Below are 15827 nucleotides of genomic sequence, written 5' to 3' on the forward strand. Positions count from 1 at the left end.
GAGGGTTCAGGTGCCTCTTTCCGTGGACAAATAGTCTCCTCGTGACGGGCCCTTTGATAAGAACTCTCAGAACACACTCAATGAGAAACACCACACCATATTTAACAAGGCGGTTTCATTAGCTTGTTGTTCTCTGCCCCCCTCTTTCTCTTTCCTCCCCTCCATCTGTTCAACACCTCTTCATTTTTCTATATGCTCTTCATCGCACTTCCCCCCCCGCCCCGCTCCTCCTCCCCCCGCCCCGCTCCTCCTCCCCCCGCCCCGCTCCTCCCCTCCCCCTGCCGAATTGTCCCTTTTCCCCTCCCTCGAAAAACATGAAGTTCAGCGACGCTTACGCAGTACGTGTGCGAGAGCGCATGCCCTCCCTCCCCGAGCCCAAGGGCGGGGGCCCTCCTTCACGTATCGATGCACACCCAAGGACTCGAGCCCCCGTGATGCGAGGAGACGCCAGGTTGATTTTCACGCGCACCATGTGGGGCACAAAACTGCCCACCAGTGGGCCAATTTGGGTCACGGAGGCATACATGTGCTCGGCCATCTCACAAAAGACATTCACCCTTGCATTGTGCACCTTCACTACATACTTCCACACATAAAGACTCTCGTTTCCACCTGCCCCACTTCACCGTTGGATTCATGTTGGTGTCACACAATCAAACCATTTCAAAACAAAAAAGGTACGCTTATCAGATTACGCCATGAGACTTCATCTGGAAGATGCATACAAGAGACTCTGTGCTGAGTACAACACGAGTCCTCTATCAAGCTTCCTCGGTTCCCTGCGGAACACTTTCGCTTTACCAGATGGCGATGTTTTTATCGACGGTTCCTCTCTCGAAGGCGATCACTTCTGCGTCTTCGCTGAACTTCTTCGTCAGTTGCTACTGCAGCCAATCGTCTTTGCCCAGCCCCTTGCCATTCGAACGGGCAGCCCTGCACCGCTGTTAGAGCCCTCTGCCTCCCATCCGCCAAAAGAGCATGGCAATCACAAATATTACGACGTCGTGCCTCGTTTGCTGCGGATCAAGCTTCGTTTTTCCCGAAACGCAAACAACGCAGATGTGGAACGTGTGTGCAATTTGATCGCGACGCAGAAAGTGTTGAACTGCATTCCGTCCCCGTTACTACCCGATTCCTCCACGAACGAGAAGGGGCCGGTCACGGGTACCCTCTCGCAGTCGAACTGGCCGGAGAGGGCGGTGATTGAGAGCATTGACTTGAATAACTGTGTGTTTGTATCCCTCCCAGGCGGGCGAGCCTTGCGCGCTGCGGTGCGACGCAACGTGTACGTGCAAAACGTGTTCCTGGAGGGGTGCAGTGTGAATGCAGCGGTGGTTGCACAGATAGCACAAGTGACGCGTAGCAACCGGTTGCAGTTTCACCTCGCCTGTGCCGCCTTCGATTGATCGACGGGGTATACACACACACACACACACACCTCCACAAACGCGAATCTACCTCCATCAATCAAGTCTGATGAGCTAGTGCGAACATGTAGCCGCTACGCAGTGTGCGGAGGCGTTCGTACTGCGGTTCTTCTCAGATGCCTGATAGGTCGCGGGGGGGGGGGGAGGGGCCTCTCTCTCCCTTGGTCGACTCGAGGGCATTAGGCAGTGAAGAGAGAGACTTCACCTGTCTGCGCACTTTCGGTTGTACGGTAAATCTTTTTTTTCCCAAGTAGTCGGCCTTCATGGCACTGGGGGTTCCTCATACATCCGCGCTCCACTTCCTCTTTCATCTCTCATATTTTATCTGCTTCCTGTCATCTCTGCTTCACACCAAACACCACCGTTTTCTCTCCTCGTTTTTCAGAAAATGTGGGTGGTTCGATGACTCTCGTTTTACCCGTCACGATCATCTTGAAAGTACTTTTGATGCGCACTCCTTTTTCTTGTTCCCCGAACCTTTCCTTGCATTGACACCGCAATTGATGTTTGACGGCCTCTGAGAGGCGTTGTACGACGTGTAGGCTGTTTCAGGGGAGGGGGGCAAAAGTGCAGACACTACGGAGGAGGAGGGAGATCGCACTACGGCGTGCACGTTGTGTTTTCTTGCAGAAGACATCAGCTCCCTCGATTAGCACCACCACCCCTATATGTGCATATGTTCATGCACACACACACGCACACACACACACGTGTATATATATAGATATATATATAGACACCTGGGGCCGTGCAGCAGATGAGCTGCCGCAGCTGGGCAATATGAGGACCATGTACTTCAGCTTCGTTTGTGCCATCCGGAGCCGCACAGCAGCTCACTATACGTGCAGGCGTATCGGGAAGGGTTGTGCACACTCGATGCACTTTGTGCATGTTCTTCTCCCTCTTATAATATTGCACATTCTGTGATATATATTTGCAGCCGGATTGGCTCTTGCACGCGTATCCCCCATCCTCTTTTTTTTTATTGTTGCTGGAATCCTTCTACTTGTAGTTTTACATTCCCATCCCGCGCTGAGTGGCTTGTGTGTGCCCATTTGCATCTCGCCACCTACACACCCAAGCATACCGTATTCGTTTATCTCGAAAGCGTTTGCAGATTCTCACTAGTGACTTCGTAACTCTCTGCGTACAAAACAAACAAAAAAAACGATGAGATGTACTTTTTTTATTGCGTCTGTGCCCGCGTGCTCTTGTTTTCATTCCCTCGCCCCGTTCCGAGAGAGTCGTCGAGGGGGACGAAGTCGTGCGTGTGTGTGTGTGTGTGATGTGAACTCGATTCGGCATTGTTATTTGAGCGAATCGAAATTACGCCCCGCAATTCCAAATATGTGCTTTGTCAGCCGTGCATCTTGTATTCGCACGACTTCGCCCCTTCCATCGTGTCAAGCATCGAGGAGTGGGATCGTTGGTTGGGGGTTTGCCCACCATCCCCACTCCCCTTGGATCATGCGCCATGGCGTGGATTCTTCGGTGACGGATGGAGGGAATGCTCGCGTCTGTCCATACACATGGACTGCTTTACCCCATGATGACGTTGAGCGAACAGAAAACATTCATGTAGCCTTACCAGTAGCTCGAGGTCTCACGAACTCAAGTGGCGTGCGATACCAAATGAGTGTCTTCTTTCTCGGGAAGGGGGAGCTTGCAAGCGAGGAAAAGCGAAGAAGACGTATTGGCGCACATGATGCCGTCGACATTACCCCCTTTGGCTCTCTTTATGTTGCTATTTGTCTCAGTGGCTGATACCGGCAGATGCGCGTGATCCCTTCGATGACTAGAAGCACTGATCTCTTTCTCTCTTCTCATTCTCATTCTTTCTGCCGCCGTCCCTCTCATCTTCACTCAGCTAAGTAGTCGCACGTGACTTGAGTTTCCGCCGTTTTTCGGGTTGTGTGTGTTGTAGAGCTCGGTCAAATATATACACATACACATTTGATTTTCAGGTCTCTCGCTTTGGACCCCCGCTCCCTCCCCTCCCTTCCCCTCCCCCTCTCCTCCCCTCCCCTCCCTTCCCCTCCCCCTCTCCTCCCCTCCCTCCTTCCCCCTCCCTTCCCCTCCCCTCCCCTTCAAGAGCGCCCCCGGTGTCGTTTGCGCATCTCAGTTTTTTAAGTTGTGTCGTAGCTGTGCGGTTCTTAGATAGTGTCCACTTCTGGGCCTTCCACAATTCCCTCCTCTCTCTTTCTCTGATTTTGTACATCGTTGCACTTGTCGTGGCTGGTCTGAGGGGGGGGGTATCCGTTGCTCACTTCCGTACCAAAAGAGTTCAAACGCAACGGCCCCCCTCCCCCTTTTTCATTGTTGAAGAATTTTTTCTTGTTCCTACACACCTTTCGAGTTACCTGCTGTGTGCCTGACAACACACCGCAAACCCCGTTTTTGGTAATCATGGCCGCTGTCTACGCCAGTGTCCTTGGAAAGGAGTTCGCGAGTGGAGTGACGCTGGATGAGGCGAACCGCATTGTGCACGTCGACGAGACACTCCCTTCGCTCTCCTCCCTGAAGGTGGGCATGGTGGTGCGTTCTATTGGTGGGGTACCAGTAGGGGATGGCCGAGGAGAACAGGCCCGCCACCACAGCAACCGGTCCCAGGTGCTGGTAGTGCTTGGTGTACAGCAAAAAGACGAGTTTGACCTAAGCTCTGACGACGAAGCCGCGGCAGACTTCAAGCCTCCGTCGACGCTTCCTCCTCTTCCGCCGGAGTTTAATAATAGCGTGGCCCACAACAGCTCCGGTGTTGTTTACGACGCCGCTGTGAGATGTGGGGCGGGCGGCTGCATCATCATCATGTGCGAGGGAGCCAACCCCGCCCTAGCCATTACCATGGCGGCCCTGAAGGCGAATGTGGAGGTCATGTATATCGAAACGGTTGCGCGCATGAAAACGCGCCAGACCATCAACGCAGCCGGCGAGGTGTTGAAGAAGTCACTGGAGAAAGGGCTGTGGATTTACGTCGAGCAGGCAACGAAGTCCATCACCCTACTGCGCCAGATAAGCGACTGCATCATGGAGGTCAGGGCCGCAGGCAATATGCATCCCCAGTCTCGCGTTCTGCTCATGTGCGAGCCGCACCCCCATTTCCCTGAGGCGCTGATGCGCGGAAGCGTGACACTTCGCAGTCGATTGCAGAACAACAACATGACTGAGGTGGACATTTGCGAAGAGCTCGCGGAAAGCGCAAACCGAAAGCTGGCCATCTACGGCGACGAGGTCCCCCCTGGGGAGACCATGGCGAAACCTGAGGTGACTGCCACCCGGAAGAAGGTGCGCATCTCTAACCAGGTGAACATCGTGCACCTCGAGAAGAGCACCTTCTTGGAGATGAGCGCGAGCGCCCGAATGCGTGCGGAATCTGGTCCGTCCAGCGATGGCATATCACGAGTGGCAAAGTACTCCTTCGGCTCAAACGAGAAGTTTATTTCTCTTTCTTACGTTCGAGACCACCGCTTCGCCGTGGGTACAAACAGCGGATATGTCGTTCTCATTGACCGAGACGGGCTTCCGCTGATTCAGTTCCGTCCGCACAAGGCGTGCATCTGGGATGTGAGTTTCTCTTCACAGTTTGACTTTGCCACGGCCTGTGAGGATGGAAGGAGTGTCATCTATAATTACTCGCTTACAAACCAAGAGCTGACAACGGCCTCCGTCGCTTCTTTTCAAAACGATGTGTTTGCTGTCACATACGCGAAACCGGACGATGTGAATAGCGCGGTGCTCTCCGGTGGGCTCAGCGCTACTGTGTGCGTGTTGCATTCAGACCGTCAAAACAGTTCGTTCATCGCTTGTCGAACATCTATTCAGGCCATGTGCACTACCCATCTCAACCAGACGATCGTCGGCGGTGGAACCGGCACCTGCACTCTCATCGACAATTATTACTGTGTGATAACAGATTTTACGAACGCCCACAACAAGAAGGTACCAGCAGTCGGCGCCCATGGAAACATAGCTGTGACTGGCGGATTCGACTGCACCTTGCGCCTCTGGGATGTTCGCAACGGGTTCCACCAGACAGCACAGCAACACCTGAGCGAGGTGATCACGGCGGTGGCAATGAATGATCGCTATATTTCCGCGTGCAGCGGCCCAAACCTCCACGTATGGGATCCACGGAACATGAACCGGCCGCTGGCGCTCAAGACAAACGCCTGGAAAGACTTGACGCGCGGGCTCGTGCTTGACGGCAACACCATTGTGACTGCATCCGTGGACGGCGTGGCGCGAATCTGGGAGGTGAACTAATGTCATGTCTGAGATGCCTGATGTTAGTCTGATCACTAAGAAATATAGGGAAAGGGGGCTCACGTGATAAGAGCGACACGAGAAGGCTTACTCTTGACGTGTGCGTCTGTCGTTGTCCTCTCGCCCCTCCCATTTTACGCACCACACACACACACACCATGGCGTGGTCTCTCACAGAGACGTTCGCATGTGAGATCGTTTTCCTGCTAATCTTTTTCCCATCCACACACACACACACACACACACACACACACACACACAGACGTGTACACGTTTATACGTGTGAAATCCATGGTACATTCCCTTACACATTTTTTTTATGTGTGTCTCCCCCCTTGGACGGTTCGCCAATGACGAAGGAAAGCGCAAAGAAGGAAAGCAGCAGCGGGGGCGTGGAGAGGCGAGTGGAGGGCGGGGGACGCGCTAAGATCTCAAAAGAACAGTGAACCATTCACGTGGGCGGGGAACAACAGAATACCATTGCGATATGGAACCGATAAAACCGGAACATCAACGTGAATGATGCTTCTCTCGTTCGAAACGTGCCCCCTCCCTCTCTCTGTTATTCGTGTCTGCGCTCTCTCATTTCTTTTAGTCCCCCCCTCCCCCCTCCCCTTCCCCCGGTCACCTGCGAGGATGCTCTTCGGCCTCGCCGACGTGGTCACATCAGAAACTGCTCTACTGCCATCTCCCTCCCCCTTCGCCCTTTCTCTGAGACAACAAAGCGTCGGAAAATAGAGGTGAACATTGGAGGAAAAAAACGGCTCAAAAAGGGGGGAGCACGAGTACGTGGTACAGGTGATGGCTGCGTCGTCTTGAGCTGGTGCAGACGGGCACAAAGCAGAAGTCGAGTCGTAGCTGCAGAAGGGATCAGGGAAGCGGTAAGGAGAGCTGAAGAGTCGTCTTACGGACAAAAAAAAAGCTGTGCGTGTGAAGAGAACATATACACAAAAACATGCGAAGTGTATAATACACCCGCACGTGTCTGCGCGTACGGGCGATGAGCGTCTCGGTGTGTCCTTGATGGAATAAACCGCGGCTTTGGATTGTGTACACGCATCATACAGCTTTGAGCCATCCAGTCGTGCGCCTTTTACCTTTTTTTATTCGCGTCTCTCAGTAGAAAGACTTTTTTAAATTCCTCATCGCACGACCCTTTTTTTTTCGTGTGTGGGTGTTTGTGTTTTTTTTTGCCTATTTGTTTGCCCCTTCTCACTGTGCTATGCTCGCTGCTGCTGCTGCTATTTTCTTTTTGTTGTGCTTCCGTCTCCCCCCCCCCCCCCACACCTTTGCGGGTTTTCTATTATATGTATTCAGTTTTTTTTTTGTGTTGATTATATCCTCTCATCCCTCACGCTTCTTCGATGTGTTTACGCTGAAGTGCATTATGGGGATTTTCTTCGTGTTGGCAGGTGTCTCTGTGCGTCTTCTAATGGATGTACTGTACGCACATCGATGACGATGTCCTGCTGCTGCGCGCATTCGCGTGTTTCCTCCTCATTTTCTTCTTCCCCCCTTTTTTTTTGAGTGGCTATGTCGCGAGCGCATACTGCGGTGAGTCCCTCCTTCATATTCACTTTCCTCTTTGAATCTGGTACCTGTGAATGTCTGTCTGTGAATGTCTGTGTGTCTGTGTGTGTGTGTGTGTGTGTGTGTCTGTGTGTATCTGTGTGTATTTAGTTTACTGCAAGTTATTCCCACTTTTTCCCTTTCGCTGTATCGGCGGGTCTTTCCATGTTATTGTCGCCACGCGGTACCACCTGCCAAAAACTACTCTATGGGGGGGGGGGGGGGAGGGAAGGGCACGCTGTAAGTGATGTTGGTGCCTGCACCTGGCACTGCTTCTCCTCCCCTCTTTGTTCCCCCGCCTCATTTATTCGGCGCTTTTCCCCTCAACTAACGAGCCGTAGTGGAATCCTGATTGATAGAGGAGCGAAGAGGAAATCACTTTGGGATGTTCAAGGAATGCGCTGTTGTATGTGGTATGCACTCCGTAGCGACCATGATGGTGCGAAGAGACGGCCAGCTATTCATGCGGCACGTTCACCTCTCTCTCTATGCAAGCGACGTCGCTGCTCTTCCCACCGCTTTTGATATCAGCGATACTGTCGGCGCGACTCTGAGGTTGTTCTCGGTTCTTCCGCCCCCTTCCATACTTTCTCCTTCGCGCTCCCCGCCAGTGCCCATGATCAACCCGTTGGTGCAAATATTTCCAGTCTCTCACACCTCCTCTCTTTCCCTCCAATCGGTGCCGCATAGGTTTTCATCGTTATACCTACCTTTGGCATTCGCTTCTCTTTTGGATCGTGTGACACTCTTTGTCTCCTGCTGCTGCTGCTGCTGCTGTGTGTGTGTGTGTGTGTGTGTGGTCGAACTGTATAAGGGTCTCCGCTAGGTTCTGAACAAATCCACAGAGTGAGTATCGCGTTTCCTTGGGCGTACGCGTTGTCGGGGTTTCGGCTTTCTGCACAGTGCCCCCCCCCCCATTTTTTTTGGGGTCTACACTTCTTTTGCTTTTCTTGCTAATCATGTCCAGCGCTCTTGATGATGCAGTCGACGGTGGCGTCACCGATACTATGGATGGTCTTCCAGTGCCGAAAAAGTACGTGCGGATTGCAGATAGCATGCGTGAGCTGAGCGCTGATCTGCAGCAACTGGAGGACCTCGGTCTCTCCCTCAACCCTTCGACACCTCTGTATACCAGTGAAGTGGAGCACATTCTCATCACGGACAGCTGGAGTTGCACTGTCTGCGGCACTACCTGTGTTGCCACCTGCCCTTCCACCGGCAAGCCGCATCGCCGGCACCTCGTTACGGTGGCTCAGCATGCCCTTCGACTGATTGAGCGGCATGTAGGTAAGGTGTACGTACGGGCGGCGCCACTGTCGCAGCGCGTGGAGGGCGAGGTGCAGGTGCGCACTCAGCGGAGGCTAACCATGAATCCACACACTTTCCTTTTGGCGTTTTACTTCGCGTCACAGGCATCTCCTGCATCAGAGGCTGGCGCTGATGAGGCTCGCACCCCGCCGTCTACACGGAAATCCACTGCACTTGGTAGCCGAAGGGGCTCCGAGTGGACACGAGAGTGTGCGCGCCATCTGCTCGACGTCGTTCGTGAGATTAAAGTCTACGGGGCATGTCCGACGGACGATGCGTACTGCCACTCTTTGCTGAAGTCGATGCGGAGTGCGTGGCAGCAATACTCGCGGCAAGTGAAGTGGGAGCTTGCAGCAGACAGCGCTAGCAAGTCCGAGTCTCCGAGGGCACGGTCGAGCGATAAAAGTCCACATGCTTCACTCCCCAAAACAAAGAATGCTCGTGACGAGCTTGTCAGCTGCACCCGCCAGGCCTTGATGGAGGCGGTGGGACACTCTCGCAAGGATCCAGACAATGACAATCTTAAACGATTCACCGCGCTTCTTTATCAGCGGCTCTCGCGACTCTGCACCACCGATGAGTTTGCCGAGGTCAAGCGGCGTGTGGAGCAGCTCGAGGCGTGCGACTCCACACCGCGAATCGAGCACGCTACACCTCCGTGTGTAATGCTTGACGTCAACACAACGGCATCTGAAGACGAGGGTGACCGCGCGGCCGCGTCGTCGGGGAGGCTTTCCGGACCCAAGATGGCTCCAGCGTCCGCCAGCGGCCAGCGCCGTACTGGGCCTGAGCTGCCGCCTGGGTGGTACGTGGACGAGCGGGGCATTTCACGGCCCCCGGCAGATCACGAGGAGCGCAAGCGGCGCGAGCGCTTTCTTCAGAAAGAGTTCAGGGCACAAAAAGCATATGAGGCCGTTATGCAGGTGAAAACAGAGAAGAGCAAGCCACAGCAGGTGCAGGCGGAGGTAACTGCAGCCCTCACACAGGCAGAGCTTCAGCAATTGGCTGCAGACCTCAACAGCACTCCCCTGCGCCTGCAGCGCCTTTTCCATTTCCTGGCACTCGTGGAGGACCGCTTTGTGGAGGCACTTCCACCCCGCCTGCGTCCGCGCCTGCGACAGGAGTTCCATGACGTCCTAGACTGGAACATTATTGAGCGCCAAGCTCGCGGTAGCGCACGCAACATCTCCAATTTGGTTCGTTTTGTGGGTGAGAAAGTGATCGAATGCAGCTCCCCAGCGCGCGAGGCGACAATGGCGGCTCGCATGTCTGTCGTCTGCGATGACATCGAGCACTGCACGCCTGACGTGGGAACCGCGGTGGCGAATGCGTTTTCTTTTTTATTTGAGGCGATTCGAGACCTGCAGGAGGATGTCGCGAAGTTCTCCCTTGTAATGATCAACGCCTCACTTAAACAGAATGCGGTGCAGTACATCCGAGAGTTTATCGCAGCGTGTTTGCCGCCCCCGCGAAAGTGGTCGGGGTCAATCACCTTTCTGCAACGCTTCATCAATGATCAGCGTGTGCTGTCATGGTCCTCGGCAAGTGTGCCTGAGGCTTGGACATCTATCACGGCGGAGGAGCGACAGGTGCGCGGCGCGCTGCTGATCGGTACGCTGGATCTGCTGCGTAGCGGTAGGCACACGAGCCTTGATCGATGGGTGGACTTGCCGCCGGAGATCTTCTACTTTGAGAAGCACATCATATTCAAAGCAGCGAATACGGTGCAGGAATGTACACTCCTGCTGCTGTTGGATGGCACCATCTCTAGCGTGTTAGCCCGCCGCGCAATGAGTCCGGTGACGGTGTCGACGGCCATCCGCCACCTGCACCGTCAAATTATGTCGCTGCTCGCTGAGGACATCCGCCTCAATGAGCTCAAAGACTCGGTGATTGACTTCATCGAAAATCAGCTCTACCGTCTGCATGTGGGAGAGGCTGCTCACGACGACGAGTCTTCACTTGCGGCTCTCGCCCCACTAGCCACTTTATCTGACGCCGAGAAGCAGATAGTGCGGTCGACCATCGACAAGATGACAAACACCGAGGACCCGCTGTACGTGAGTTTTGAGCGGCGTGTCTTGCAGTTCATCGAGGTCATGCTGCTGGAAAACACGGATAATGTGGCGCCACTCGGACTGGTGACGGACACGCTAAAGCAGGAGGTCCAGTTGCTGCGCCACATGTTGTTGTTCCACTGGGAGGTGTACGCGCCCTTGTACCGTGAGCTTTCCCCATCATTGTCGCTTGAACCGGCTCCTCTTGCGACTTGAGTAGGCACGGTACAACCGACTGAAGTCTTGGTGACCAGCTGAAGGGGCAAGTGATGGTTGATGGAACTGTGCGAACGCCATTCGCGTTGATGGTGTGGATGCTGCCGGTGCTCTTGAATCTCTACAAGGCGTGCGTGTGGGTGTGTACATTATTCTGTTGTGTGTAAGCTGCACTGTTGCGTGTTTACTCATTTGAACTTACTTTCTTTCCTGAGTGCGGCTAGCGCCCCTGCTTCTCCGGCGCGCATTCGTGTGGAGCGGTTCTCTCGCACGGTGAGGCCCACTCTTTAGTTTGCTATTCTGCGCACGCCACACGTGAAGAGTCTCACTTCCTGACCTTTTCGCGAAGTTTACGGAGACCGTGTGCGTACGTGTGTGGCGGACATGCACAGTCGGTGCGGGACGGATGAACTGAATTTGAGTGCATCGGGTGCTTTGGTCTTGTACAAAAGTCTTACAGGGCAGTGCTGCTGTGTTGTAGTAGCAGCGTGAAGTAACATTGTGTCACCCATTGAAAGTGCGCAAGTGCAGCAACTGGCCCTGTGAACGTGGAGGGGCATCTGCCGCTTTCTTCCTTCCGTCTCGCTCTAACCCACGCACACCGGTGATTCGCGTATATCTCTCTTTATATATATATATATTGTTTCAAAATCCAAAGTACACGACGTGACCACATTGGAAGGGTGGCAACATGCAGCGGTGCTTGACACAAACCTCCCACCCATTTTAATGCCCCCCCCCCCTACCGAGACCCCACGTTATGCAGCCCGTGTCCCTCGCATGTGTACGCTACACACGGCTCGACATGGGTGGTCATTTCACTCTTTGTTTCACATTCCCTCCCACTATTCTCTCCTTACGTCGGCCTGCTTTCTTGTCTTCTCCGCGTGCCACCAATACGTGGCTGCGTTCCCCCCTCCCCTCCCTACCCCGTTCCCGCACTCATGCGCGTCTGTCAATATATTGCGCCTTCTTTACTACACGCACACAAATTCGCACTGTTTTTTTTTCGTTTTCCTGGTGGTACTTGCTGCCACCCACATGGTGCACGCTTTTCTTGATTTATAATGTTCCTTGCGCTCATCGGCTTCGAACGCTGCACATTGCCTGAGCATCTCCCCCACACGTTCACTGCGCAGATCTGCAGGCTTATCTGTTTTTTTTTTCCCCACTTGGTCTTTTTTTTGGCTTTTGCAAGCTATTCACTTTCCGCTCGGTGCTTGGCAGTAGTACAGCCCACTTCTCTCTCCCCCCTCCCCCTCGCCTTCAAGTCTTTTTCTGCCCTCGGCGGATTGCGTGCGTCGATTCACCTCTCCTCCTCCCCCCACCCACCTACCCACCCACACACACGAAAAGCGTGGTACGCCAGCTTTGAGGGAGGTACGTACGAAAAGACTACAACAGACTACATACACAGAGCAACACTATTCCCCAAATCTCTCTCTCTCTGTCCGTGCGTGTGCGTCTGTGTGCGCGCCTGACTCTCTACATTACCTGCAGGGGTTTTGTTGTAGTCAGAGTCGTGCAGCGTACGAAGCACCTTCACGTTTGTTGTGAAATCGGTCGCAGATTGTTTTGGTAATCTTTTGTGTGTTTTCCCAGGCCATTACTTTCGCCTTCCGTTTGTGAGTGTTGGCTGCATAGAAGTCGTGAGGGGAGTGGCACTTGGAGTCCAGCGAATCCGTCATAACGTTTTAGCGGGCGCTTTGAGCACCGAAGCCACATCCCACAAGGTGCTGAACTGGACCCTGCAGCCGTGCGCACGTCACTGCTGTTGTTGTCTTTCGACTCTCTCCTCTCGTCTCTCTGAGCGGAGGTGTCGCCTTGCGTCCCTAGTGGCGTCCGTTCTTTTCCTTCGTTCCTCTCATCTGTACGAGGCACCATGTATCCACACACAAAGCAAGCGATGGCGTCGACCATCCAGAGCTTCGTCACGGAGAACAAGGTCGAGGAGAAAGGACTGAAGCTGAGTGAACTGCGCCGCTTGCCAAACTCCAACCAGGTCTCGATCGTCTTCGACGGCAACCGTGTGCTAGACGATGTTGTCCAGGACGTGCACGCGACCGCGCCACTCACCATTTTCACTGCCTCTACTCCATGGTCGGCCTACACTGTGATTAGCGAGTACACGGATATGATGAGCAAACTGGGGGAGTACTTCCGGGCCTTTGACTCGGACTTTAAGCCGATGTTTGTCTTCAACGGCTGTGGGTTTCACCCGATGGAGGACCAGGACACGACATCACCGACCCCACCGATGGAAGTCGCATCGTACAGCGCCTACAACAAGAACAAGTCGGTTTGCAGCGTACCGGTCGAGGCACAGAAAAAATTTGCTTCACGCTTTGTAATCGAGGAGGATGTCGAGGGCTTAATTGTTAGGAAGCTTTGCGAAGTTGCGGAGGAAACCATGCGGGCACCGTTCTTAGCGTGGAGCCAAATTTCTGCCTTTTTCGCTCCATCGAATACGGTGGCCTCGGAGGCCTTTGGGTCTCTGGAGCTTCTTGCCTTCCCTGGTGTCGATCGTGTGATCACGAACATCGACATGGTCGCCGGCACCTTCGACTGCGTTTCTAAAGCTTCCATGATTGCTGCGCTTCGTCGCCGCTACAACGCCGAGTTCTCCGAGGACGATTTCAGCGCCATCGTCCTCTACGACACGAAAAACCGCCTCTTTCGCGTCAAGAATCGTCGCGAGACCTTTGACGACCTTTGTCGTCTGCCACGCGACCCCACTCGCGTAGATGCGTTTATGAGGCAGCACCGCATCAGCGACGACCAGAAAATGTTACTGCGTCGCAACATGGGCGCCTTGGATGCGCCGGTGTTCACAATGGACGCGCAGCTGGTGCCACTGTCAACACTTCACAACCGACCGCGTCGTTGCGAAATCCGCTCGATTTTTGGTAGTCCGATGCCCGTCGTATTCTTTTACTTCTGCATGAGCGGTCCGCTGCTGCCACTTCCCTTCGCTATCCACAGTCAAGAGGTCCTCGCGGACGACTGGCCGCTCATTGACACCTCCGCCTACCGCCGTGCCGCGGAGTCGATCCTGCCCCTTCGCGTGCAGGTGGTCTTTCAGCTGTTCCCGATAGCCCCCAAGACAAGCGACTTTTACTGGATTCGCCAGTATGTCGTGTTCAAGAAGCAGCAGCAGGTGTCAGACTCACAGACGCGCGTCTGCAAACTGAGCAACCCACCTACAATTGACCTTGCGTACTGGAGCTTCCCGGAGGATCATCTGCTCCAGGCGACACGTGAGGCAGAAAGCGTGTACTTTACTGACATTGTTTCGTTTTGCGGCTGCGCGGTGGCGGAGCCCATCATTTATAAATCCATCCAGGCCACGCTAGCCGCCGTCTATCTGCGCTCACTCGACTTTCTAGGCTACTTCACGCACGCCACGGACGGCGCGGAGTCGAGCGGTCCGTCAGTGTACTGCAAGGCGCTCGAGCGCTTCGACTGCCCGACGCTCAGCGAGTACGGTGTGCTGCTGATTGAACTGATGCGGACGGGGACGCTTAACGACGATCCGTTGGTGGTGGTGCTCAACCGCGTCGACGACTCGATTCCCGTGGGCGTGCGATTTGCTTCCCGACTGGTGTCTATCATTCCCGCCAACGTGAGCGGGCCGTGGTCCGGTCCTTTCGATCCGGAGATGGCTGCCTTTGGCGTCATTTCTCGTCTCTTTAGCCGCACCCTGCGGGTCCTGCATGAGGTTGTCGCCATGCTCCTCTTCGCCAACCGTACAACGACGGTGCCGTGGGACCAGTTCAAGAACGTTGTGCAACTCCTGCCATTCAACTTCCCAGCCGAGTTCTCTGCAGGCTTCCTGATGACTTACGTGCTGTGCAACCCGCAGTGCACCATGGAAGAGCTGTCCATCACATTCCCTGAGATGTACGCTCTGGATACTGACTTACAGACGCTCTTCTGGTTTTTCACGATGGGCTTCGAGGCGATTCGCGTCATCAACTACGAGGAGCCGCTGTCGTATGAAATGGTGCAGGTGGTGAACGCAGCGCGGCAGCTAGTTGGCCAGGCGTGCGAGCGTCTCTGTCCCAATGTCTTCGTCTCGCACTTCCCCACGTCTGAGATTCTCTTCGTTCCACAGACCCAGAACCAGAACGCGGAAATGGGTCCCATCGATGCGCAGATGGATGTCCAAATGCCGATAAACAACATACACGGCCCGATCGCGGGCAACATGAACATGAACATGAATATGCACCCCGGCATGAACTCCAATATAATGCAGTACCAGCCACCGCGAATGTTCTAGCCTGGGCAACTACGCGGGAAAAAGAAGTGCGAGGCTGAGAGGTTCGTACACGAGAAATTGCAAGAAAAAAAGCCGCTCCACGTGTCTGCGTCTTTACCCGGAAAGGACCGTGAGGGTGTGGTGGTGAACAGCCAATGCTCATTCTACCGAGTAATGGAAGCGGGGCTTTTCAACCGCCACGGAAAAACTTCCCTTTGGTTTCTTCTTTGTGGCGCGTGGGTAGCAGGCACGTGTGCGTCTCAGGTCGAGGCTATTTCATGAGCCCCTATGCATTGAGGCGAAGTAGATCACATATGTTGAGCTTTTGCGCATGGTAAGTGCGCATGCCCCCCTCCCCCCCCCATTTTCTCCCGGGGTGCCCTTCTGAGGAGTTATGCGATCTTTTCTTGTGTTTAGTGGTGAGTAGTGTGCCCTCGGCACACACATCGAAGTCGTTGGCATCCGTCAGTTGCCGTGCTTCCATGTGTCTGGGTTCGTGTGCCAGTGAACCGTAGAGAGAGAGGTCGCTGGTGTTAATTCATAGAGTATACTAAGCGCTGGTTGTGTTGTGGTCCTTTTGTTTTTCTCACTTCTCTGTTTTTCTCTTCGCTCTCGAAATGCGGGGCGGCGTTCGTGGCTTCGATTCGACAAATCGACTGTGTGCTCTCTCGTTTGAGGGCGCTTCCTCATCTCTCTCCCTTTCTCCCTCCTCTCTCATGTCCACTGTGC

At 54.3% G+C, this 15827-nt stretch overlaps 4 protein-coding genes across 4 annotated transcripts; all 4 read left to right on the forward strand.

The window, feature by feature from the left end:
• Nucleotides 1-698: 698 nt before the first annotated feature.
• On the forward strand, nt 699-1406 carry JKF63_03132 (uncharacterized protein; the record flags this gene model as incomplete). Its single annotated transcript, XM_067899153.1, has 1 exon — nt 699-1406. One exon carries the CDS (start codon nt 699-701, stop codon nt 1404-1406), a length of 708 nt encoding a protein of 235 aa, XP_067755597.1.
• Nucleotides 1407-3833: 2427 nt separating this feature from the next.
• JKF63_03133 (uncharacterized protein) lies at nt 3834-5687 on the forward strand (the record flags this gene model as incomplete). The annotated part of the gene is made up of 1 exon (XM_067899154.1): nt 3834-5687. The coding sequence occupies one exon, from the start codon at nt 3834-3836 to the stop codon at nt 5685-5687; it is 1854 nt and encodes a 617-aa protein (XP_067755598.1).
• Nucleotides 5688-8215: 2528 nt separating this feature from the next.
• JKF63_03134 (uncharacterized protein) lies at nt 8216-10837 on the forward strand (the record flags this gene model as incomplete). Its single annotated transcript, XM_067899155.1, has 1 exon — nt 8216-10837. The coding sequence occupies one exon, from the start codon at nt 8216-8218 to the stop codon at nt 10835-10837; it is 2622 nt and encodes an 873-aa protein (XP_067755599.1).
• Nucleotides 10838-12719: 1882 nt separating this feature from the next.
• Nucleotides 12720-15119, forward strand: JKF63_03135 (uncharacterized protein; the record flags this gene model as incomplete). The annotated part of the gene is made up of 1 exon (XM_067899156.1): nt 12720-15119. The coding sequence occupies one exon, from the start codon at nt 12720-12722 to the stop codon at nt 15117-15119; it is 2400 nt and encodes a 799-aa protein (XP_067755600.1).
• Between the last annotated feature and the right edge of the window lie 708 nt (nt 15120-15827).

The sequence above is a fragment of the Porcisia hertigi genome, chromosome 30 (assembly GCF_017918235.1).
Source record: "Porcisia hertigi strain C119 chromosome 30, whole genome shotgun sequence".
NCBI classification, from domain to species: Eukaryota; Euglenozoa; class Kinetoplastea; order Trypanosomatida; family Trypanosomatidae; genus Porcisia; species Porcisia hertigi.